Source organism: Uloborus diversus, chromosome 6 (genome assembly GCF_026930045.1).
Source record: "Uloborus diversus isolate 005 chromosome 6, Udiv.v.3.1, whole genome shotgun sequence".
Classification (NCBI taxonomy): Eukaryota; Metazoa; Arthropoda; class Arachnida; order Araneae; family Uloboridae; genus Uloborus; species Uloborus diversus.
Window position 1 is genome coordinate 78,548,745 of NC_072736.1, and position 17,251 is coordinate 78,565,995.

General features: G+C 32.9%; 1 protein-coding gene across 1 annotated transcript in view; it reads left to right on the forward strand.

Annotated features, from left to right (window-relative positions):
• Window positions 1-17,251, forward strand: part of LOC129224718 (phytanoyl-CoA dioxygenase domain-containing protein 1-like) — a 34,688-nt gene that overhangs the window by 5,789 nt on the left and 11,648 nt on the right. Inside the window, 5 exon segments of the mRNA XM_054859264.1 lie at window positions 7,303-7,358; window positions 11,975-12,037; window positions 15,014-15,035; window positions 16,980-17,020; window positions 17,022-17,106. Of these exon segments, the coding sequence (XP_054715239.1) occupies window positions 7,303-7,358; window positions 11,975-12,037; window positions 15,014-15,035; window positions 16,980-17,020; window positions 17,022-17,106 (267 nt within the window).

Sequence of the window (17,251 nt, forward strand, 5' to 3'; positions counted from 1 at the left end):
TGTTTTTATTTATTTTGGTAAGTGCATTAATTCATTTAAAAAATTATATTTGGCAACAGGGGAAAAAGAAACGATTTTTTTTTTGATACGATGTATTTATTTTAATGAGCTAATTAATTTTAATTATTATTTTTTCGTTTTAAAAGCTGTTAAAGAATTTTTTTTTAATGGAAAAAAGTGTATTAGCTGCTTTGTTTAAAAAGTGCTGCTTTTTTTTACAGGAATATTTTATTCCTGGAAATTAGCTTAAAATATTTTTAAAATATGTTTGAAACAATTTGCGATTTTAACCATTTTTGAGAATATTGATCAGGTACTGGAAAGTAGTATGGGTATACGGGAAAGTAGGCTCGTATAGTTCTAGATGGAACTTCTTGTTAGGACTTTAATTTCGGAAAATTTTGCTGTTCGAACCGCCGATCTTAAGGACCCAATTAAATCTCTGATTCACTCCTTCCACATTAACTTAATCAAACATAGCTTGAAAATGTTGGCTTTAAGATCCAAAACGTGTTTTCAGAGGGCAGCCCTTCTTCATGTCATCAAAATTTGCTTAATGACATTTTCGTATTTCTTTTTCAAAATTTTTGCGATGGAGTACCCCGTAATCCATTCCCAAACATTACCACCAAAGATAGTCTCAATTAGCATCTTAAGAGAGGTCCCTAATCCAACCCCATCAATTTGAAATCGGCTTCAGTTCCAAAAAACAGTTCGTGAGGGCACACTGAAACCCCGCCCGCTCTTTGTCCCATCGTTATCAAACAATGCGTAAAATACAATTTTCTAAAAAACTCTGGAGGAGAACTGCCTGGCTTATGTAACTTTTTACAGCGCTAGGGCATATACCCATCAATTATCGAAGTGAGATGGACAAAAGTCTATAGTTGTGTTTTTCAGATATTAATATCGAAAAATGTCCGAAAAATTCGTCGAAGCTTCCCAGTTTTGTTAACGTCACCAAAGATAGCATAAAATTGCGCTTTTAGAAATATCCACTTGGGAGCCCCAAAACCCTTCCTTCCCAAAAAATAGCCTAAAATGGATTTTAGTTCCGAAAAATATTTTGGTTCGGAATATTTTCACATTTCCCCTATCGTTTTCAAATATAGGCAAAAATGGGTTTTTGAATCAATAGTGCTGAGAAATTAGCGGAGGAAAGCCGCCAAATCCCCTACCGTCACCAAAGACAGCCTAAATTTGCGTTTTAAACTTCAATTTTTAAAACTTTCCATAGGAGGTGATTGAATCTCCCTCCCTCTAGCAATGTCAACAAAGATAACCCAAAACTGCTTGTTTAAAACTTCAGTTTCGGAAAATTTTCGGGAAGAGCGCCGATCTTTCCTAAGCTATGGTCATAAAAAAATAGCTTCGAATTGATTTCAATTTTGAAAGAATTTTAGGAGACAACTCCAACATTACTTTTCCTCTGAAACCTCGAAAAAGATCCTAAAATTGCGATATTTGAGGTCAATTTCGAAAATTTCCCCATGCACCTTGAGTATACCCTACTCTTTTCTCCTTGCAACTAAAGATTACTAAAACTACTTTTCGAACGCCAATTTCGATAATTTTCTGGGAGCAATCCCCCCTTCCCTGATTCTCCCTCCTCCGTCTTACCGAAAGCAGACTATAAAATGCGTTTTTACTACTAGTAAATTTTGGTATCTATTACTTTCTTCAAAGATATAAATTGTACCTAAGGAGTTTCTTACTATAAAACTTTTCTTCCTTTTTATAAGTTCATCATTCTTGTTTTTTTTTTTTTCTTTTTTAAATTTGAACTTGATACAGAAATTTGAAGAAATATTTATATGGACGTCAAAGATTAGTAAAAATATGCAAATTATTTTTGAGGGGCGGCACATTAGATCTTTTACACGGGTGGCCGACACCCTAGGATCGGCCCTGCGTCCCTGGCTACTGCGGCTAAGCTACGGCAAAGGCCAGAACTACATGCAATATACCAGACAGCCATATCACATCCTTAAACTGCAGTTTCATTCTTATTAAAACTCCTTAGTCAGAAATAGTGAATAACCGAGCTAGAAGCAGATGTCATCTCATTGAAGCTGAGCTCGCCAACAAACTAGTAGATAAAGTGAATTTATCTCACCAGTGAGTGTCTGCAGCATGGTGCGGTTCGATTCGTGAATGGAAGACAAAGCTTGGGTATTTAGCAGTAAGTTACCACTTCTAAGGCCAGAACTACATACAATATACCAGACAACCCTGTTATCACATTCTGAGACTGCATTTTCATTCTTATTTTTTGAGTATTTGTCTGATCGTGTAGTCACTTTCTACCATTTTGCAAGATATTGGTTGGAACTTTTACTCATCATCCATACATCAATATTTAGTTCAGAAGACTTGCTGAGTTTGAAAATGCCTTCAGTGGCAAAATGTCAATCCAGAATGGAAGAAAAAATAGTGTTCAACGTTTCTTTTACTGATTTGTATGTATTCATTTTCGAATTTGATAAAAACTCCACTTCTAGAAATGCCCCCTTTGTCTTTGTTACCTTTGGTATAAATTTTGAGTGCCTTAGAAAGGATTTTGTTCTACTTTGAGATACAATTGCTGAGTAGTTTTATTAGAGTAAGTAGAGAGGTCATGCATCTAAATTGAATTGAATGTAAAATAAAGTAATTTAATTCTTTATAATGGATGTATCATTGATAAACTTTATTATTATAAGCAAAGAAAGCCTTAAGTTTGCAGTAATCTGCTATTTTGTGCAATTATACTGTTGAAAGGTTGTGTAAAGCAGAGATTCAGACAGCTGAACATAAATACGTTTAATACGAAACATATGGACACACATACAGCAAGACATATAGAAAAGTAGTGAAGCCCGATAAACCAGACTGCAGCTCTTTAAATAGAATAGAGGGCAGATTTTCAGTATCCAATGATGTTTCTCAAATAGCAATAAGCTTTCTCCAAAGTCCGATGGTGGATTAAAGAAGAGATTTTGCGAACTCTGTGGAAAGCTGCAAATGTCTCTTCCAATAAGATATAAGCACAGTTCTTTCTTTTAAACCAATGGAGAAAGCGATTACATTCAACACCCGCCCTTAATCGCTTATTACTAAACAACACAATGACATAAGTTCATGCAATTTAAATTTAGGAAGAGCCTTAGTAAACATATCAGCAATTTGTTTATCAGTAGAAACATATTAAATATATATATTTTCAACATTTAAAATATTTCTAATAAACTTTAACTTAACATCAATATGTTTTAATCTACCAGAACTATTTTCATTAGTTATACATTTGATTGCAGACTGATTATCTTCATATATGACAATGTTATTTACAGTAAGAAATTCACATGCAATATTTTTATAATACACTAGATCTAATAAAGACTTACCAACTGCAAGTACTTCAGCTTCAGTAGAAGAAACAGCTATTGAACTTTGTTTCTTCACGCTCCATAAAATTGGACACTTTTTATAAAAAATAACGTAACCTGAAACTGATTTGCGATCACGCGGATCTGATGCCCAATCTGAATCAACATACATAGATAAATCAACATTAGAGTCACAACACTTACTATACACAATTTTATAATCCAATGTACCTTTTAAATAGCGTAAAAATTTTTTAAGTCCGTTCCAAGCCGATTCTGTTGGATTCTCCTGCAATTGACTGAGACAGTTCACAGCGAACAGTATATCGGGTCGTGTTGTCATTGCAAGATACAATAAAGATCCAACTAGTTCACGGTAAGGTCCTTCGAAGATAATTCCTTCCTCAAAGTCAGCTGGAGTTGACTTTGCTTCTAAAGGTGTTGCACTCGGCTTGCACTCACTCATGGTAAATCTCTTCAATAGTTTAAGAATATACTCCTTTTGATCTAGCACTAATTTAGTAGAAGTAAATTCCATACGAATTCCTAAAAACTCAGAAGCTGGTTAGAGTTTTGACATCTGAAATTCATTTTGAAGAAGTTTAATCACAATCATTATTTCTGAAACATCTGATCCAGCGATAAGAATATCATCAACATATAAACAAATTATTATTTTTCTTCCATTCACAATTCTGATGAAAATACACGGTTCCGAGTTTAACTGCTTAAAATTAATTTTTAACATAAATTGCGAAAATCTGAAGAACCATTGTCTAGGAGCTTGTTTTAATCCGTATAAACTTTTATTTAATTTGCATACTCTGCCAGATGAATCGTTGAATCCTTGCGGTTGTTCCATAAAAACAATTTCTTGCAACTCACCATTCAGAAAAGCTGTTTTCACATCCATCACATAAGCCTTTAAATCCTCTTGAAGAATCGAAACAAGAACTAATCGTAAACAAGGCATCCCAATGACTGGCGAATAAGTTTCTAGGTATTCCTTCTGCTGGTCTCCCCTGGCGCAAAGTCTGGCTTTGAGAGTTCCGTCTATTTTCTTCCTAAACACCCACTTACACTTTATGGGGGTCGCGTTATCAGAGAGATCTACCAGTTCCCAAGTTTTTTTTATCTGGATGGAGCGCAATTCTTCCCCCATCGCGACTTTCCACTGGGCTTGTTGTTCTTCCGGTAGTTTTGAGATGTCATAAAAGGTCAACGTCTCTTCTGACGTGTACATTGCTTCATATTGTTCTGGTTTTTTACTTTTTCTTTCTGATCGTCGTGGTGCAGCTGCGGGCGTTTTGGTTTCGTTTTCTCCTAACCCTTTATTTACATTTCTGTCGTGTTTTTCCTCGTCTTTTTCTTCTATTTTCGGGAGCTCGTCTGGTGAATTACTTCTATCTTGCACATATACTTTATTTTCATTGAAGCGAACATTACGTGACACAATAACTCTGTGCGTATCAGGATCCATTAATCGATATCCCATGCTAGAATATCCAATGAAGATCATTCGTTTAGATTTCAGATCTAATTTTTGTCTGCGAGTATCAGGAATTTTGGCATAAGCATCACAACCAAATAATTTAATTTGATTTAAATCCGGTTTCTGGGAATATTTTAGTTCAAAGGCTGACATTTCATTTACGCTTGAACTACGGATTCTGTTATGAATATATGCTGCAACTTGAATAGCATATCCCCAACAGTTCTTAGGTAAATTTGCATCACATAAAAGTGCACGGGCTTTATCAAAAAGTGATCTGTTCATCCGCTCTGAAATTCCGTTCAATTTGGGAGTATAGGGGGGGGGGCAAGGATCTATCGTAACTCCAAGTTTATTTGCTATCACTTTAAGTTCACCTGAAACATATTCCTGGGCATTATCACAACGAATTTTTCAAACGCTTTCATTCAATTTGAGAAACTTTTTGATTTCTACGGGAACATCACTTTTCTTTTTAAGAAGACGAACTTCACAAAAACGAGAATAATCATCAACTAATGTTAACACATACCTTTCGCCCGCTTGAGTTGGTGGGTTGACCGGACCGCATAGGTCGGAATGGATTGTCATCATGGGAGCTTTTTCTTTTCTTCGGTTTCCTATTCCTATAGGGTTCGCGGACTGCTTCGCTAACACACAGTTTTCACAATATTTTTCACTTATTGGTAATCCTAGTTTGCTCAGAACATGGTTTCCGGAGTGTCCTAACCTGCGATGCCACAGTTCATCTCCATCTTTTTCTGCAAGAAAGGAGTTTGAAATGAAGGGAACAAAATCACTTGCATATTGACCTTTTGAATTCAGCTTGCACAAAACGAAATTTGTACTCCCCTTTACAATAACTGCTTCCTCATTTTTGAAGCTCACAGTGTATCCAGCTTTTTGTATCTGTTTCACTGAAATGAAGTTTCTATTTAGTTCTGGAACATATAACACATCTTTCAGTAGGACCTCTTGCGCACCGTCATCTAATACACCGCGAATAGTTCCTATTCCTTTTACTTCCAGTTTACTGGCTTTTGCAGCGCATGACACAGTTCCTGAGGATGGTTTTAACTCCTCAAACCATTCCCGATGTGCACACATTTGAGCTGTAGATCCGCTATCTACTATAAACGACCGATGTTCTACTTCGCCAACAACGAAAGTCGCTGCAACTGCTCCATCCTTTGATGATGTATTTTTTTCTGTCTGGACTGTGCAATTCCTCTTAAAATGTCCTTTTCTTCCGCACTGGTAGCAAACTATGTTACTTCTACAAAATTTCGCAATGTGCCCTGTTTTGCGACACTTGTTACACATTACCCGATGATTTGTAGAAAAGGCTGCACCATTCGATGACTCTGTTTTCCACGATTTGAGCTCTGAGACTCGACGATCTCTCATCAGCGCTTTAGCATCCAGAAGACGACCGCAAACAAACTCTAAAGTCAAGTTCTCCGAAGGCTGATTTTCTATTGCAGATTTCGATGCGTCATACTCTGCTGGAAGAGACATCAAAAGATAGACAATACTGTCCATGTCACTCACTTTCACGCCACACGATTTTAGTTGGGTAACGAGCCTGTTCACTTCATCAATATGCTCCTGCATGGATGAGTCCTTTTTCATTTTCAAAGTTGAAAGTCTCTTTCTAACCAATATCTGACTGACCGCTCCTTCTCGAACATAGATTGATTTCAATTTTGCAATTACTTCAGCACAAGTCTTTTCTTCCGAAAGCGAAACTAAAACTTTATCACTAAGAAATGATAACATCAAGGCATAGGCCTTCTTACTTGCTAAAAGTTCATTAGCTTTCGAAGAATCCGCTTCACATTCCAAATACACCTCTAAATTCTTTTCTGTGAAAACCGCTTCCATTCTCCTGCACCACAGAGAGAAATTCCTTCCGTCAAAAGGCTAAACGGAATATTTTATCTCGTCCCCCATGTTACTCCGCTACTGCAGTGATTTAGTAGCTGGGTGAAACTTAGAACTAACCACGCTCTGCTGTTGAAAGGTTGTGTAAAGCAGAGATTCAGACAGCTGAACATAAACAAATACGTTTAATACGAAACATGGAGACACACATACAGCAAGACATATAGAAAAGTAGTGAAGCACAATAAACAAGACTGCGGCTCTTTAAATAGAATAGAGGGCAGATTTTCAGTATCCAATGATGTTTCTCAAATAGCAATAAGCTTTCTCCAAAGTCCGATGGTGGATTAAAGAAGAGATTTTGCGAACTCCGTGGAAAGCTGCAAATGTCTCTTCCAATAAGATATAAGCACAGTTCTTTCTTTTAAACCAATGGAGAAAGCGATTACATTCAACATATACGTTGTTATTTCTTATTTTAAAAACAAGTTAATTTGTTTTGTTTTTTTCCTCTTTTTTTTCTTTTTTCTGTTCTCAAATTTAATTTTTGTTTTTCAGCATTGCATTGGTGGCAACCTCGCTTTAAAAGAATATCTTTTAGCAACAAGATAAAAGTGAGTACATCTAAAATAGAAGACTATACCATATTGATGATTGTTTTAATTTTGTTTATAAACTACATTTTTCAATTTTAATTTTTTGCTTACATTTATATTTAATTATTTATTTATATTTTTTTTATTTATTTTGGATTCATTTATTTATTGATAAAATGCTGATCATGAAACATCCATGTGAAATCAGTCTTTAGTGATGAAAATAGAGAAGTGAGAGCATGTTGAACGAAAAAGTGATTTGTGGAGAAAATAAATAGTTTGTTGTACGTGAACTAACTGTTTAACAAGCTGAATGAACAGAAATAAATGGGAAGATCTTGTAAAAATATTTACTTTTTAAGGGAAATAGATTTAAAGAAATGAATTGCTAATTATGTGTATAATTCTTGACGTTTGATATGCAATAAATATTTAAACAAATTATGAAATAGGATCTTAAATCAAGATAATGTAACTAGGTTTTTTAAATTTTAACTGAAAATTTTCAGTTTCTGGATAAATTTAAAAAATTTCTTTAAATTAAAATTTGTCTTACTACTACTATTGTTTTTTTAACACCTTTTTGTTATTGTGCTTTTTTTTTCTATCTATATTTTATTTTTAAATGCAAGCGCTTATTTCTAGCTCAATTAATTGCTTTATTATTTCTTAATTGGTTATCAAAATATGTGTCGGATTCATCTGATTTGTTAACCGTAATATGAGTGTTGCATGAAAATAAAATGGAATTATCTCTTAATAAGGTATAGAATATCAGGGGTCTGCCCAGAAGAAATTTGGGTCCTTTAACGGACCCTTCTCAAAAATCGGATCAACCAAAACGGACTTTTCACAAAATCCCGACTAACCAAAATGGACCCTTCACAAAATTCTGATAAACAAAAACAGATCTTTCACAAATTGTTTATTGGAAGAACAAATCTCAAATCAAAATAACACAGCATATTTCCGTGCATAAAAATGATAATGTTTGGAACCTTTTTTAAAGTTAAATTAGAGGGATCAACTTATACAAAATCTGCTAATTTTGAAAAAGAAAAAAAAATCGCCACTCTTGTGATGCTCCTGCAAGCGATAAATAACTACTAAGGCCAAATAAATATAATGATTGTTGTTGGTTCTTTGAAAGAAATTAACAGCTGAAAGTCAGTTTGGTTTATAATTTTGCTTGTTTGTTTTATGCAGAGGTGTTGTTGTAAACTTCTCTGAAAAAGCAACTCTCAGTCAGTCAGTAGTAAGCACTTTTCTCCCCACTCATGATTTAATAAACAATAATATACAGCAAAATGAACTTAGAACTGCAAAAGATAGTAGGGATGGGGGGGGAAATGTGATCGCTTCAGATAGGGTTACCAACTTGAACTAAGCGTCGAGCAGGTGCGATGTTTAACTGTTTATCGCCACCTAGCGTCTGGCGGGGCGATGTTTAATTGTTATTTTGGGAGATAGTTATATGGGTTTGATTTTTCGATGCTAAAAAGGATAATTAATTTTAAATAAAGTCTTTTATTTAACGTTTTTTTCTTAAGATGCCTACATTTTGAAAAGCGCAATCTTTTTACATTCGATATAAGAATCATATTTTATTCTTTTTTCAAGCTAACTTCGCTTTATTAGGATGCAAATAAATGAAAAGTCTCTTTATTTTTGTAATAACGTTTATTCTAAGTTTTTAAAGCTGAATTCCATTTTCTTTTATGAGTCAAAAATTTAAATGCTGAATCGATGGTTAATTTTTTATTTATTTATTTATTTATTTTTTTATTCAGCTACGTCCAGTCATAAATGATATGTTTATCATAGGACTCCAAAATGCAATTCTAAAATAATTGTATCAGAAATATTTATTTTACAAGCCGTTTTTATACTTTTGATGTTTTCACTTTGAGGATTGCAATCTCTTTGCATCCGCTTTGGGAATCTGATTTTTCGAATTTTCGATGTTTATCACGCTTTGTTAAGAGGTAAACAAATGAAGTATTTTTTTATTTTTGTAAAAATCACAGAGTTTATAAGTTTTAAAGGAAATTCTGTGCACTTTAACATTGTCTTGGTTCAAAAAGTTAAATGCTGAATCCCTGCCTGAATTTCTTTGTTACAATTATTTTAAATACTATACATATAACATTTCTAGTATAATTTGACATAATGTAGAATCGTAAATAAATATTGATATTTGAGGGGTGCCCATCTCCCAGAGAGCAATGCCGTGCTCCCGTACCCCAATACTCGAAAAACAATCAAGAATGATATTCTCAACAGAAAAGAGGGAAAACACTCAACTTTAAGTGTCAATGATGCAGCTTGCGCCATCTCAAAATTCAAAAATTTCATTTTTACAATTTTTTTTCTTTGCAAAATTTGATTTTTCACAAAATTAATTGATTTTTCACAAAAATAATTGGTTTTTCACAAAAAACGGACCCAGTGAAAAATCCTAGACAGACCCCTGAATATATATTAAAAGAAAAGTTACACTGTTAGATCACACAAATAAGCAGACAACTGCATACACGTGTTTCGGGATTACATAGGACTCCTTTTTCAACGCTAAAAGGTTTAGCTTACCGATTTAAAGACATTGCATTCATAAAGTTATATTATATCAATCAAATTTAGTTTGGTGGAAAAGCCTTGTGGAGCTTCATTTTCTAATGTAATTATTTATTAATAAATATCAGGGGTCTGGCCAGAGGATATTTGGGTCCGTTAACGGACCCTTCACAAAAATCCGATTAACCAAAACGGACCTTTCACAAAATCCCGATCAAACAAAACGGACCCTTCACAAAATTCCGATAAACAAGATCGGATCTGTCACAAATTGTTTATTGAAAGAGTAAATCTGAAAGCAAAATAACGCATATTTCTGTGTATAAAACGATAATTTTTGGAACCTTTTTTTAAGTCAAATTAGAGGAATCAGCTTATACAAAATCGGCTAATTTTGCAAAAAAAAAAAAAAAAAAAAAAACGGCACTCTTGCGATGCTCCTGCAAACGATAAATAATTGCTACTGCCAAATAAATATAATGGTTGTTTGTTTTATCACAGCTAATTAGGGGCGGTGTTGTAAACTTTTCTGAAAAGACATTGGTAAGCACTTTTCTCCGCTCATGATTTAATAAACAATAATAATATATATCTGCAAAATGAACTTAGAACTGCAAAGGAATAGTAATGATGAGAAAAAAATATGATCGCTTCAGATAGGGTTACTAACTTCAAAATTATCACCACTTAGCGTCTGGCGTTGAACCTTTATAATGACTTGATTATAAAATATTCTCATCATTTTGCCAGCTTGTCAATATTTGCGTTTTTACTTGCGGTGCGATGTTTATTTGTTATTTTGGGAGAAAATTATATGGGTTTTGATTTTTCGATGCTAACAAGGATGATTAACTTTTAAAAAAATCTTTTAACTACCGTTTTTTTTTTCCTTAAATGTCTACATTTTGAAAAATGCAATCTTTTAACATCCGATATGCGAATCATATTTTGTTCTTTTTTCAAGCTAACTTCGCTTGATTAGGATTCAAATAAATGAAAAGTCTTTATTTCTGTTCGAACTCTCATTTCAAGTTTTTAAAGCAAAATTCCATTTTCTGTTATGGATCAAAAATTAAAATGCTGAATAGATGGTTTATTTCATTTTATTTTTTGGGTCAACTATGTCCACAGATATTAATGATATGTTTATCATAGGACTCTAAAATGCAATTTTAAAATAATTTTATTAAAAACATTTCTTTTACAAGCCATTTTTATACTTTTGATGCCTTCACTTTGAGAATTGCGATCTCTTTGCATCCGCTATGGGAATCCGATTTTACGAAATTTTGATGATTATTACGCTTTGTTAAGAGGTAAACAATTGAAATATCTTTTTATTTTTGTTAAAATCACGGAATTTATAAGTTTTAAACGAAATTCTGTGCTTTTTAAGAGTGTCTTGAGTCAAAAAGTTGAATGCTGAACCCTATTCTGAATTTTATTTTATTTATTTATATTTTTGTTACAATTATTTTAAGTACTGTACAGAAATATATCTAGTATAATTAAACGTAATGTAGAATGGTAGATAAATATTGATACTTGAAAGAGCGATGCCCCCCCCCCCTTCCCCCGCCAAATATCAGAAAAAAAATCCAAAATGATTTTCTCGACGTAGAGGAGGAAAACACTCAACTTTAAATTTAATTGATGCTGTTTGTGCCATCTCTAAATTCTAAATTTTTTTTTTTTTTTTTTTTTTTTTTTTTTTTTTTTTTTTTTTTTTTTTTTTGCGAAATTTTTTGATTTTTCACAAAATTATTTGATTTTTCACAAAAAACGGACTTTGTGAAAAATCCTGGACAGACCCCTGAATATTATATATTTTTTATTTATTAACTGAACAATTTTATTTATTTATTTTTCAGCACTGCTCTTTTGTATAACTTTTTTTTTCCCAGTCTATGCTTAAAAATTGCTTACTGTGTCTTTGATACATTTCTATGCATTTGCTTTTCATTTTCTAACAATACTAAAGATACTTAATAAAGTAGTGTTGTGCAATTTCTTTAGTTTTTTTTAATTAATACAATATTGATACTCTATTGCTAATTTAGGAGCTCCTAAGACAATTTCATTATAAAGACCCTGTTGTGGCACATAGCCAGCTCATCTTTAAGGTAAGTTTTTTTCTCCTGGTGTAATTTGAGTTTTAGTATTATGAGGCTCTGAGAAGTTGAGCTCCAACTCTGACAATATGTAATGACTAATAAAATGTGAAGACCAGCAACAGACTCTTGGCCCACCTAGGCTGGACCTAGTCAATTTATTAGTCCCCAATGAAAATCAATAGCCCTCTTAAAGCTATCCACCCCCTTGCTCATTACTGCCTCTGCCGGTAAGCTGCTTCAAGTGCCCACAACCCTACTAAAGTAGTAGTTTTTCCTTACTTCCAGGTTAGCCTGAGATTTGAATAGCTTAAAACAATGACCCCTTGTCCTGCTTTTTTGGTGCAAACATTTAATCCAGTAACATCATTCATTTTGATAAATTTAAAGAACTGGATCATATCCCCTCTGATCCTCCTTTTCTCCATGACCTAAGTGTAGCACTTGACATTTCCCTACATAAACTGCCATATCCCACTTATCCGCCCACTTCGTAATATAATCTGAATCCTCTTGAAGCTGTTTTACCTGTTCTTCATTTTCTACAATTCCTATAATTTTTACATCATCAGCAAAACAATTCATGCTTCCAGAAATATTCTCATTGATGTCATCCATAAAAATAATAAACAAGAGAGACCCTAAAACTGAACCCTGAGGAGCCCCGCTTAAAACATCACTCCATTTCGAATGATTTCCCCTCACAACTACTCTGTTTCCTTCCAGTCAGCCAATTTCTAACCCAAAGTAAAGTTTTCCCTCCTATTCCTATATCAGCTAATTTGCTGAGAAGAGCAACATGCGGTACTTTATCAAAAGCTTTTTGAAAATCAATATAAACAACATCCACACACTTTTTGTTATCTAAAGCCAAGGTAACCTTGTCGTAGAAATAGAATATCTTAGTAGCACAGATTTTACCTTTCCTGAATCCGTACTGCAAACTAGTCAACAGACTATTAGTCTCTAAGAACATCATGATCTTAATTTTGATCAAAGTTTCGAAAATCTTACAAACCACGGAAGTCAGACTTAGAGGTCTATGATCCCCATCATTACCTTTAGACCCTTTCTTGAAGAGCAGCATTATGTTTGCCAGTTTCCAGTCCTCTGGCACTGTCCCTGAGTTATAAGGAGCATTGAAAATATTTAAAATAACATCCAATAATTCCTCTGCACATTCAACTAAAATTTCTGAATAAATATTATCTGGTCACGGAGCTTAAGTTGCTTTTTAATTTTTTTCAAATGAAATAGAGCCTCCTCCCTGGAAAAAAAAAATCCTCAAGCTGCATAATAGCTTGTGTCTTGCTAGTGTCAACTGTTGAGATACAGTTATCATTAAACACACTGGGAAAAAAAGTTATTAAGAACATTTGCAATATCCCTATCATTTTGGATTAAGTTTCCATGCTCATCAACCAATGGCCCAATTTGACTATTTCAAGCTTTCCCAGAATTAGCGTAAGCAAAAATTCTTTTAGGATTCCCATCAATGTTATCTGCTAGCCTTTGATCCAATTCCCTTTTCCGAATCTGTACCAAATACTTTAAATTTCACCTTGTCTAACAATACTGGAGCTTATCTATAATCTGACCAGTTTCCTTAAACTGGCAAAAAGCTCCTTGCTTATAATTTAGAGCTTCTTTAATCTCCCTGGTGATAACCACATGGGCCAAATTTTAGTACTAACACCTTTTCTCCTAAATGGAACATAATCCCCAACTGTTTTTGCCAGTTTTTCCTTAAATTCCATCCACTGCTGATCTACGTTGCTATTTTCTAATCCTGACGAAAAAAACTCTTTTAAGCTCTGCCTAAGTGCAACAAAATCAGTGTTTCTGAAATTGGGCACAAGCATAAAATTTTCAACTTTTTTTACTAAACTCCCCTAAAACAGGTAAACATAGTCAAGGTCACAGCTCAACTAACCAGAGCTGCACTATATCTTGTATCAAGTAGCGATGAATAGTTCTGAAATTCAACTGAAGAAGAACAAACTTTAAACATTGGTATTTTAGTCCCTGTAATAATTTTCATACCCCCCCCCCCCCCCCAGTTGAATATTTTGCATTTGAACCTATCACACACTAGGCTAGTCAGGCCCCAATACGGACTGATATGACAACTGCTTTTCAGTACATTGACAAAATCCTGCTAGTAAAATAAGTACTTACGCAAAAATGGTTTTAAAAATCAGCACGGCCACAAAAACAACTTTGAGAATTTATATAGTCACAAAAAGAAAAAAAAATTCTTTAATTACCACTTTAACAAAGTATTTTTTTGAATGTGAAATTTATGTCTCTGCTTTAAACGAAATTTAAAATAGTGTAGTGAACTGACTTTTGCAAACATCACTATGGCCTTTTCATAGTATTTTACTTCATTTTTATCCATTTTTTGTTCGCTCAGGGAAAATACCTCTATGCTGTTTTAGTGCATTGCATTTAATTGTGCATTAATTTAATTTTTAGCATCTGTTTCTAGTTTGTCTTTTTTTTTTCTTTTTGTAATTATCTGAAATGTACACAGTACAAAATCTTGTGAACTTTATTCAATGGTACTTTTTGCTTAACATATGTTTTTAATTCCCCAGTCTAAAACATAAAACATCTCGTCCCCACATAAAACTGTGTTTGAAAAAAAAAACTTGTTGCTGTTCTTATAATGTACTATTGTAGAGTATTATTGAGCTTTTTTTTTTCTTTCTTTCTCTCTCTCTTTACAAAAACTTTAGTGTGGATGAAAAAGATTCACAAAAAAAGAATGTTGATAAAGAATTTTTCCCAAAAATAGAAGGTCAATATGAGTTTTAAAGAAAAAGGTTGCAAAATAAAAATCCTGGATTAGCCCTGGATTGATATTAGATATCACATATTCTTTTGTATTAATTTTTTTTACAATGTGTATTACAAATATTTGGAAGTATTACTGTAGAAACAATAGTGTCCTAATTACGATTAAAGTATTATTTTTCCTTTCAGAAACCTGAAATTGGAGAAGTTTGTAAGTATATTTTTCATCATTATATCATTTTTTATTTCATATTTGCTCCCTCTATTTGCATTCATCTGTTTTTTATTTATTTATTTTTTGTAGAACTTTACTGTTGCTGAATTAGTGGTAAAAATTCTATTATTTTTCTAGATTAATCCTTTCTTACAATTTCCTCTAAAAAATAACTTTGGCGACTTGTTCTTTTTGAACAAGAATGTTTCTGAAGCCATGTGCTAAGCGTTCTTATAGACTCTGAGAAATAATTAGAGCCTCTTAAAAATATTTCCTGTCGCCAAAGATTTTATTTTTTGTCCGACTTGTCATTATTTTCAGTAATTACTATTTTATGAACTCCGAATTTAATATTTAGTAAAACCTATTAATACAGTTTAGGGTAAGGTGGAGTACAGGGTAACAAAAAAAGCAAACTAGAATGAAGGGTCAAAGATATTGCTTTAATAAGCTTATTTTTCGCATGGATAAAAACTATAACAATCTCTCTTTAATTGAAATTATTTAAACATTAGCATTATTAGGAACTACTTAATTTAAATTGTCCTTTAATTAAATCAGTAGATGGTAACATTTAGCCCCGTATCTGAGGTACTCTGTTACAGTGTAAGGGGCACTGTGATGTTACATCATAAAAATAACAGAAAACATAAGAGAAAAATAAGCATATCTAAGAAATATTGAATTTCTTCATGATATTCTTTAGGAAAATATAGGCGTCTGCTTGACGTTTGGTCTTTCTTGCGACACTATCGCCATATCAGGTTTAATAGGAGAGTAGAAATGATTATCAACTTTGTCACTTCTGCATAAATAGCTAACTTCATGTTTATTATCCTCAACGATTGTCAGTAATTTGCCAGTACAGTGTCAGACAGTGCTCCGGAGAGCCAAACCAAATAGAAAATTCAAGTGAAAGTCTAAATATACTAAAAAAAGAGGAAACCTCACATCACTTATCTAAATATAATAAACTTGAAAAAAAATCAAAAACTTTTTTTTTTTTTTTTTTTGATCACAAGAAAACCTTTTCTGTTTGTTATTTTTAAAACATGGTACATGCTGTGGCATAGACAACTGCTTAAAAATAGCTGCTTGTGAGATTGACAAACATGTGTACCAACATCATGAAAATTAAAGACTGAGATGAAGATATGTGCATTGTAGCAGTGTACTCTGGGTAAAAATGTAAATCAAATTTCCCCTTCTCAGTCTAACATTTTAACACTAGAATTCCAGAAGGGGTCATTTTGACCCCAAGCAAGCTTTTTTTGCTAACTGCTTTTCTGTATTTTCATAAAAAGCTTAATCCTTTCCTAATTTTTCCTAAATAATCGTGTTGTGTAAAAATATAAAGTTTCAAGAAGATTGTATTTTTTTAAACTCAAACTTAAGGATGATACCTAAAAAATTAGGAAGGTGTCATCTTGACCCTTTGTGATAAAAAGAAATGAAAACACATTACTGATGCTGAAACATTCCACGAAATGAAAAATGGCTCTTAGAATAGAACATTGAAAGAATTTGAAGCATTCATAATGTTTTTGTACTAAAAAAGGAGCTTTAGTTCTGAAATGAAATTGAAACAGCATTGGTTATTTTAAGGGTATTTTAAACTTTATAAAAAATACTTTTTTATAAACTCATAAAACCTTTTAAAAAACTGCATTTATTATAAATATGTTAATTTTAAATTAATTTCTGCAAATATGTACCATTATGTGGAGAATTGTGCAGATTTCTTCTTGGGGGGTCAAAATGACCCCCGCCATAATTCGAGGTGTACAAAGACTGCTGTAATTCTAGTGTTAAAACTTCAAATAATGAAATGAGTTTGTTCTAGCTTTGTAAATAATTGACAGTTATTTATTTATTTATGTTCATTTTAAAACGCTTCATATCTTATTCATCTTTCTTTTAAATATTAATTTTTATTTTCAGTTAGACCTCATCAAGATTCAACATTTCTGTGTACTGAACCTCCAACTTCTTTTTGGAATTTGGATACCATTAGAAGATGCTACCATTGAGAATGGATGTCTTTGGTTCATTCCAGGATCCCATAATAGTATGTTAATAAAAGTTCTTACCTATGGTGCTTTTGGTATGGTGTTTTACATGTAATGAATTGGAAAATCTGTAAAAAATGTAGTCAGTACTGTAGTTGTACTGTATTGCAATTGTGTGAGATTTAAATTGACTTGGAATTAACA